We start from the raw sequence: 9,582 nt of genomic DNA on the forward strand, positions 1-9,582 counted from the left end.
TTTTGACCTTTCCGTTGTCCCTGCTGCGTTGACCAAATGTCTGCAGCAGCACCTCCCGCAAGACAACAGGAAACTCAGGCTTGCCCATATCTGGATAATTGGCTAAGAAAGGCAAGAGAAGACCTTTCCTGCATCCCTCCAACCCATGGTTTCTCTAGGATGTTGGATCTCACAATATACCACAAAATGAGTGCTGGAGAGTGGGCCCACACGCTCCCTGCATGAGAAGGAAGGGACCGTACCTTAGTGCAATTGGCAGCTTTCGGCTCAAGGTCATTCAAAGTCACTAGCTCCCGGAGAAGGCTGCTCTCTTGGTAGCCCCCCTTCACTCCTCGCAGTTTGAAGTAAGCCTGAGATCGCTGAAGGATCAGCCTGAGGTTCACAGCAAAGCCTGCCATGTCGATGGCAAAGGGGCGATGGGGGTCGAACACGGTCTTCCAGCCATACACCTTCCCTGCTGCGTTCACCTTGGGCGACTCATAGCGCAAGCCACCCACAAAGGCCACCGGCCACACTGACACCTTCCTGGTCATGCGCATCTGGAGGCAAGGAGAGAAAAGGGGATGGTGAGCACCAAGGAGGACTTGCTCTGCACAGCTCCAGACAGAAAGGTGGGACTCCCTCACCACCAGGAACAGGGAAACTGAGGCACAGATCAGAGAGGCAGGCTGCACATGATGAGTCAAAAGCACAGCTGGGAAGACAGAAAACATTTCAGAAAGCTAAAAAATCCCACAAGATAATCATCCTCAAATGACACTGGCAGTTGTCTCTGTTTTGTGAGTCACCATCCATGGAAAATGGGTCAGCACTGGATCTGTTTGGAGTGAGGGACCACGGCGTGGCTCTCTGGAGAGGGGCAGTCCAGCTATCCTATGAGCTCCCAGCAAACAGGACTCCACGTGGCGGCTCCCTCCCCTGTGCCCTGCCGGCTCCGCTGCAGGAGCGTGCGCTCTGCACTGCATCTTCTGCTTACAACCCAGATCAAGGCTCTCCCAGAGGGACTCTCATCACCACTAATTACAGCGAGGGAGACCTGGAGAGGTGAAGGCACCTGTCCTTTTGCATTACACACATGCTAACGTCAGCCCGCCAGCCACAGGGGACAACGGTACACGCTGCCTGAAGCACATGCCGTTGCCTCCCTATTACCTCCAAGGGGAGGAGAGGAAAGCCATGTGAGGTAACAGAGGAGCCATAATGCAGTGTGCCCTCCAGAGATCCACTGGGCACCTTAGCTGTCAAGAGGGCACAAGTCAGGCTACTGTACTGAAATGGAAACCTTTGGTTTGGATTTGTCTTGTGCCTATAGATGGCTAGATGCGATACCTGCCATCCCATCCTGTCCTATACCCCCTGTCTGCTGCTGGCTGCAGGGACTGGCGTGCCACAGGGCATCGCTGGCCGATAGGGGCATGGAGAGGAAGGGCATCACTGTGTCCTGTCTCCTGCTGCAAGGGCTTGCAGGAACTGGGCAATGAATCCTCCCTGATAAACAATGTGGGGAAACCTGCACCCATGTGCACAGCTGTTTGGTGGCTTCCAGATGCCAAGGGTGGGGAAGGGCTTGTCAAAGAGGCAGAAGGGGGAGCAAAGCGCTGACACCGCTCAGGTCAAGTTACTGAAGGCCGTTCTAAGCATTCAATGTGACAAAGAGGCAGAACTGAAGCAGATGTGGAGGTAGGAAGAACAGCCCTCTGGGTTAGCACTGGATTTAACTCCTGGTTCAGTCACAGGCTCCCTGAGTGAATGAAGGCAAGTCACGGCACCGCTCTGTGCCTCAGTTTCCCAAGGTGCAAAATGGCAAGAATGACCCCTTGCCACTCACCAGGAGAGCTCTGCTGGTATGCAAGGTCCTCAGACAGACGTGCTCTGCCTTCCACCACCCTGTCTGCGGCATAGGGAAGAACAGAGCCCAGGAGTCTGGGCTCCAAGCAGGTTCCTCTAAACCCTAGACACACAGCATCCCAAATGAAGTTCTGGTTTTCATACCAACTATCAAGAGACATTTCTTAAAGTTACTTTTAGTGTTTCCAGTGTCCGAGGAACACAGCAGAGTCCCCATTGCCTGGGCTTTTACAACGAGCCTGGACACGTGCTTCACTGATGAGGATAAAGGAAGGTGCTTGCTTCCTCTTGCCTTGATGTACCCCGTTCCCCACCACCTTATTCCTACTCACTCGCAGTGCATCAGGACTGGGCTTCCTGGGGCAGCTTCAAAGCAGCAGCGCTGGGGAGGATGGAGATGCTGAACCCCAGACACAATGGAGAGAGGGAAGGCCTACTCCTGAGCTAATGAATAGCGTCCTACCTTCAGGGATGATTCCTCTCGGCCAGACAGGGAGACCTTCTCTGTTAAAATTCAACAGGAGAGTCAAAAACCCTCCACACAAACCTGGTTGACAGCTCCTTCCTTGCTTCAGCCCTTAATTGCCCATTCTCTTCCCCAAGCCAGTTCTCTAAACTGTGCAGTATTGCCATTTCCCTGCCCAAGCCATCAGACTGCCGTCATGGCCGAGGCGGTCTGAACACCCAAAGTGAGAGACACGAAAGGGTCACGGTGTCTGCTCTGACCTTTTCCCTTCCACGTGGAAAGGGTGACAGGTGAGAAATGTCAGAAAAAGTGAAGATCAGCATCTGAGCAGGAAATGTGCCAGCGCGTTTGCCTCACAGGGACTCTTCTCTGCCACACACTTCACTGCAATCCCAGGCTTAACTGCATCCCCTCCGATAGCAGGAACAGCACCAAGCAGAAAGGGACTCATTACAGGCCAGTGGAAAGCAGCAGAGAATGGCTCATCTCTGCCATGTACTGCAATGGGGAGAGCATTCCTACTAAGCCTGAGACGGATCTCTCTACCTAAGACAGAAACCGGGTACAAGGTGGACTTCGCTGGCCTCAGAAGCAGCTGCAATGCCTGAGGGGCTCCTGCAGCCCTGGGGAACCAGGGTTTGAAGGCAGGATGGCCACTGCTTACACACAGAGAAGGACAGAGGCTGGAAAGCTCATGGTGGAGCCACCTCTGGGAGGCTTTACACTGATCACTGCGACTTAGCAGCTAGTAGTTCACCCTTGCACCAAGATTGGATCAGAGGATCTCAAAATCCTTGGCCAATGCTGGCAGGTGACAGTCTCATGAGGCCCCACAGGCATCATCCCCATTTCGCAGGTGTGGAAACTGAGATACATGGGAATAAAGAGCCTCAACCACAGCTACACTCAGTCCTGTCTTATGTGTGTGTGCAGGTTGAGTCCTGTCTCAGCAATGTTGCTGACTCTGTCTGGGACACAAAGCGCTGAAAGGACTCATATGCATTCACCATGCCCTCACTTTGGAGACAGCACACCTGGGCTGGGGTTGCATCTCCCAGCTGAGCCAAAACACCCTGGGAGCCCATTTACCTCCAGATGCTCCAAGAAAGGTGGCGTTGGAGGCAAGTGCCTCACGGCCCATTGCGAGGGCAACGGCAGAGATCTCTCATCCTCAGAGCTGACGCAGGAGCACTGACAAATGCAGGCTGCTCAGCCACGTGCCTGAGGAGCCACCTGCATAGCCTGCCTCTGAGTAAGACGTCCTGAGGCACAGTGCCCATGCCATGCTCAGAGAGAAGGCTGGAAGGGCAGTCTGTGTTGCACCAGGATCCTGACAGATACAAATAAAGTACTAGAGACAGAGGTAGAAGCAACCAAGCTTCAAGGGAGGGGAGATGTCTGGCAACACCTAAGGTAGGATGCTACATGGACTAACAAAAAGCCAAGAGGGAGTGTGATGTGGGACAGGTAAGGGGATTCCTCCCCCACCCCTGACCCCAGGAATCTGCTGCAGAGAAGCAAGCGATACATCCTCCTGCCTTGCCAACCCAGCAGCACAAAGCAGTCCTGCACAGCCAGGTAGGAAGGACTGCTGATGGGGGGGGGAGATTCAAGCCAAGTGGTCACTAGGTACCTCTGAAATCTTCTGCCTAAGCAGGTCTCTTGTCTCCCCATCCTGTGCTTTCCCCACAATCTCCTCCTCCCAGGTTTACTCAGGGGAGGAGTCTCCCTGGCTTGCAGGGGTGGGTGCTTGTAGCTTGCCAGCAGTAATCTCCATGCTAGTCCCCCCCATGAACACTTGCAAGGCACCCAAACAGCAAACCGACTGTGCCGGTCAGCTGCGCCTTCCTGTGCGCTGTGCTGCTCTGCCCAGGGCAGCACAGCAGAGAGTGCACGGTGCCAGCGAGGGCTGCTGGGTGGCTCAGGACAGAGCCCGCGTGGAGCAGTGCCATGTGTCAGGGGGCACTTCCCAGCCTGGTGAGTCTGTCACTTGCCCTCTGCAACAGCTTCACAGCATGCAGCCCTTCCCGCGGAGCAGGACACCTTGTGCGCAGTGCGCACGGGCAGGAAGAGCGCCGCGGGGAGTTAACTCGGAGCAGTGGGCTTACTGCACATCCACACCTAGCTCGTTGTGCAGCAGCCACCCTATGCAGATGAACCCCAGCACAGCCTTAGGAGCATTCTGGGAGGCCCCAGCAGCCTTGGAGTCCCTCCTGTGTATCTACCTGGCAGGGGAAATACCATGACCACAAAGGTGGTTTTCCCAGGGCAGGGGAAAGACCACAAACATGGCTGGGGTCAGTACGCTGACCAGGGAGGTGCCTTACAAAGGCCTTTGTGTGGTGGAGGGGACACCCTTGTCTGCTTGCGGACAGGACTCCCTATGAGAGCCTCATAGTTAGCTTCCCACTGGCCAGCTTCCAGTGGGAGGATCTCGACTACACGCCGACTTCATGGAAATCAGAGACTCCTCCCTAGCTTGCTCCTGTGGCCATAAGGCTGATAGCAAGTGAACCTTGGGGGCATCCAAACCCCAAGCCTCTGGGCTTGGGCCTGCACATAGGATGTCCACCGAAGGATTAGGAAGTATCTGAAGCCCTAAGCTGGGGTGGAGGATACTTGCTGGTAGCAGGGCCACATATGGTTTTTGAATTATTTACGTGGATTTGGAATTGATTTGGATGACTTGACTTGGGACATGAAAAATTTTCCTGAAAAAAAAAATCCATCTCACTGTGGTCGCCCTAACTTAAGCTTGTGATGGCCTCCCGCTTCTCGGCCTCTTGTGGGCTAAGATCAAGTGGGGGCATCCCAATCTCAAGACCTCTGGGCTTGGGCCTGCACGTAGGATGCCTGCCAATGGATTTGGGAGTATCTGAAGTCCCAGGGTGAGAGCCTGGGATGGAGGCTGCTCGCCGGTTGTAGCACCACACATGGTGTTTGGAACGATTGAGTTCTGCCTGCTCAGTCCATATGGTTTTTGGAACGATTGAGTTCTGCTCAATCGATATGATTGGGAACCGATTTGGCTGATTCAACCTGGAACACGAAATATAGTAATAAAAGAAAAAAACTCCATCTCACTGGTGCATTCAACGCTTTTCACGTGCTTGCTGAAGCTGTTTGCTGCACAGCTGCCCTTCACCCACGCGGGCTCCTTCTGCCCTGAGCTGCTCTGTGAGTTGAACACCAGCAAAGGGTTTCCCAACCCAGCGACATCCAGCTACCCTGCCCCGTTCTGCACACCCACGCTGTAACCCAGGGAGACCCGTCACACTGGCAGAGTGGATGCATTTCCAAAGCAACAGGAATTAAGGAAGACGCTTGTGTTTCCATGGCTTTCTAAAGTGCAGGCACAGCGAGCCCGGGCAGGGGCTTCCTGAGAGCACAGCCGCGAGATCACCCCCGTGACTTCTTCACAGCTTTTGTATTCTGTGCTGCATCCGACTGAAACTCAAGGAGGAAACCCCCCGCTCAGGAGGCAAGCAGAGCCATCCACCATCCCTCCCTGCAGCACCGGGCCTGGCTTCCTTGCTAGATGCAGATGCTTATAGCAAGATGCAGTCTAGCTGTAAAACCCTAATGGAGCCCAAGCCCAGGTACGTTGTACGGTGTAGGGGCTCAGTTACAGCATACCACTCCCCCCTGCACTGCAGTGAGAACTAGCTGCGTTTTGTTTCCACTTAAGCTGAGTATAAAAGACAGGTCTAGGGATCATGAGGGAGCCTCACGGTGTTACCTGCCAGCTGGCGTGGTATTGCAGTCGTCTCCTGCCTTGTAGCTTTGCACCAGAAGCATAAATGGTGTGACAGACACCACTGGGCATGGCCGTGGGGACCCGCACAAAGGCCTGCAAGCTCCCAGGAGCCGGGCAGGCCCCGCCTGTGCCTTACCTCCTCAAAGAGCTCCAGGCTGTAGGTGTTGTCATCGTCAGCAAAGTACACAATCCCTGGCTGGCTGTTGTTTTTGTTAAAGGTCTCTCGCAACCACCGCAGGGCCAGGTTCCTCTGCATGGTCCCACGAGGGATGCGGGGATCCCTCATGTCACCCCGCAGCTTGTAGTTGCGGGGTGTCTCCACGTTGAGGTGGGTGTAGTTCAGCCCCGTGTCCCGTAGCAGCCGAGTGATGAGGGGGGTCCGGCGCTGAGAGTCCTCCACTAGGATCCAGTGCAGGTTGGGCACGTGCAGGAGGGTGTTGGCCAGGCGCGTCAGCTCTGCTTTCTGCACCGGCCGGCTGTAGGTGGGGGTGATGACGTGGATGGTGGGGAGGGTGTCTGACCAGGGGGGAGGGCGGGTGTAAACGTACTCTGTCCTCACCACCTCCACAATGTCGCGGTCGGACAGGCAGTATTCCTTAGCGTCCGAGCCTGGGGCGAAATCACGCCGGGAGTCACCATCATCTGAAAGAAAGAAAGCGCCCGGTTAGCCCTGCAACAGCATCCTCTCCAGCACCCCCTCAGCTCAGCCAACAGGCAGCTGGGCACCAGGGAAGGTCACCCTCTTGATCTGACAGCAAAGGAGACAAGCTGGGAAAGAGACCTTTGTTGCAGGAAGCAGGGATGAGTCTCATGAGAAAGAGATTCCAGCTGCTAAAATAGCTACATCGGCAAAGCACTGACAGCTCCAGGCCGAGACGCCAGCTAACTGCTCAGAACAAGGAGCTGCGTGGACCCAGGGAACGCACGGCTGAGCATGACAGCTTAGCCTAGAGTAATAAATGCTGACATTGATACAGGACCTGCCACCCCAAAGGATCCCACGACACTTTGTACTTGGTGCCCTACAGAACTGCTTCTCCCACCGCAAGGGGCTCAGCAGCTGGTCACCAGCGCACAGCAATAGCTCAGGGCAGGAATGGGGGACACTGGAGCTAGCGAAGCTGCAGAGAATCCTGGATAGGCAGGTTGGAGTTACCCCCTGAGGGATCTGGCCAGCGCGCTCGTCGATCATATGCTTTTAAATTCAGGCACCGAGATGAGATACCGAACTATGAGCCCTATGACCCCATGCTCACTATGTGAGCGTCCATCCAGTTGAGAACAGTGTTGGCTGGATCTGGGCAGGATGTCTGTGGGACTGTGCAGGTACAAGTGACAGCATGATATCCTTTGCAAACCACGCGGTGAGCACAAACGATGGGGACACAGAATCACGCACCAGGAGTCATGCTACACTGGCCAACACAAGGTAAACCTCCATGCGGCTGTAGCTGCCAGGCCCCTCAACTCCTGCTACTGTAGTCGGTAACAAGCTACAACTACAGCCTGATAAAAATTACTGAGAGACCAGCTTTCCTGCTCCAGGACTTTAGACAACTGTTACCCTGCAAGCATCTTATGACAGTCTGAAACAGAATTGTTATGTTTTCCAGTAGTGGCTGATACTGGATGCAACAGAGGAGGGAGACTGCAGGAGCCAAGGACCCGGGAGAGCATCCCCCATGTTCATACTTTATGTGATTCTTCATCAGCCATTAATCTGGATGTTGGGGTGAACAGCACACTTGGTGTAAGGCCCAGTGCTCCACAGTGCTGATCTTCCTCAGCACAGATCAGGATCAGTCCTTTCTTGGGTGTTTGCAAAGGTGTAACCCTGGAAACAATTCGCACCCCAGATAACCCGGGAGATGGACTGGACTAACTGCACCCTGCATCTGGTGCATTCAAATGGAGCTTGGCCAGGACACACAGGACTGTCAGGAACTGCTGGTGGGTCAGATCATATAGCTTTAAACCCCACAAGGACTTCCATACCACACTGGTCAATACTCCGTCTTCTGCACCTTCCAGCCAAGCAGTTCAGAAATGCCTGTCAAGTGCTAAAGGACTTAACCCTGCACCCTCGCAGGCAGGTCCTTGCTTTCAACCTCATTTTCCGATGGCGAAACCTGCCAGGCAGGCTCAGAGCCTGGTGCCAGCACGGAGCCAGGACTTCCAGGAGCTCTTCTTCCAAGTTGTAGGTTGCTGGTCATTCACAAAAATGGCCCCTACTTTTCAGAGCATTAGGCCGAGGCTGGAGCGATGGGGCAGATGGATGCTGTTTCCCTTTAGCAGCATCACCATGGCTCATCGCATTAGCTTTTCAAGTCTGGGTGTGGAGCCAAGCATTTTCCCCACCCACCCCAACTTAGCTGTACTGGACTCTTCCATGTTTGTGAGCAAGCTTTCACCTGCCTGGACCTTGCCACCTTTTGTCATGGGGAGCATTCTCCTCTTAGAGCATCAGACTCCAGGTGAGGAGTAACGCAAAGCCACACTGAAGAGATGGAGGAAAGGGCACAGGGACAACACTGAACATCACAAGGCAAAGGAGAGAGATTTTGAAGCAAGGGAACCTGAGCTAAGCCTTCTCCTTCAGCTCCTCTCCACAGTGGACACCAGGAGGTCCCTTCCCCATGGAACAGGTTGGCAAAGGGCATGGGCCAGCTGGCCACTTCCAGCACCTGGCAGCACTTGTGTTGCTTGGTATGGCTGCCACTCTGAAAACCAAGCCAAAGTCTACCACCAAGGGCCCCTCCATCCACAGTGTCCCAGAACCACTTACTTGCATCCCATCTTGGTTGCTGCAGGCCACAGCTCTGCTTTTGCCTTGGGTGCTGGGTAATGTAGAGGCTGCCTTTCTCCTGACACTAACTTATCTGGTACATGCTCTCTGCCTTGGTCCTTCAGCTCCAACAGAGATGGAGTTCACCAACCTTCAGGGCTTGCTGGAAGAATTCTCTTTGCCCAGTCTCTCTCGGAAGGGGCTATCTGGTCTGCCCATGAGGGGTGCTTCTGTATGTGTCAGTGCGTCTATCATTTAACTTCTACACAGCCCTGCCAGGACCAGGAAAAGGGTTGTTTTTTTGCTTTCCTTCAGGACAAGTGAGGATCACAAAGTCACTGGTTGCATTTCCCTTCAATGCTCATGCTATGGGTTCTGTCCACTAGACTGGGGAGCTTTGTAGCTCCCAAGACATGGGACGTGAAGCCTTAGCAAGACCCTCCTAAAAATAGAGACTGCTGCAAGAACAGGGACCGTAAGTTGAGATGAGCATGGTTGTCATGGGAGAGATGGAATGAGACATGGGCAGGGGTGCACCGAGCTGGCATAGGCCAGGTGGTTTCTCTCACCCTTGTGCACTGCAAGCAGTGGAGCAATGGTGCTCTGGTGCCAGACGGTGATTAGCAGCGTCCAGGGCAGAACTATCAGCACGATAGCCAGGATGTCTCGTCTCTTCGGCATCTCCAAGACTGACTGGACCCACAGCTCCTCATTACCTGACAGCGA

At 54.3% G+C, this 9,582-nt stretch overlaps 1 protein-coding gene across 5 annotated transcripts in view; it reads right to left on the reverse strand.

Annotated features, from left to right (window-relative positions):
- The window catches only part of B3GAT1 (beta-1,3-glucuronyltransferase 1), a 46,213-nt gene that overhangs the window by 10,172 nt on the left and 26,459 nt on the right, over positions 1-9,582 (reverse strand). For 4 of the 5 annotated variants that reach the window (XM_019487288.2, XM_019487290.2, XM_019487289.2 and 1 more), the window contains 3 exons: positions 9,426-9,572; positions 6,208-6,713; positions 243-539 (listed from right to left, as the gene is read on the reverse strand). In XM_019487288.2, coding sequence (XP_019342833.1) covers positions 243-539; positions 6,208-6,713; positions 9,426-9,572 — 950 coding nt within the window. The remainder of the gene's footprint in view (positions 1-242; positions 540-6,207; positions 6,714-9,425; positions 9,573-9,582) is intronic. The other variant, XM_019487291.2, reaches the window with a different exon arrangement.

Source organism: Alligator mississippiensis, chromosome 16 (assembly GCF_030867095.1).
Source record: "Alligator mississippiensis isolate rAllMis1 chromosome 16, rAllMis1, whole genome shotgun sequence".
Lineage (NCBI taxonomy): Eukaryota > Metazoa > Chordata > Crocodylia > Alligatoridae > Alligator > Alligator mississippiensis.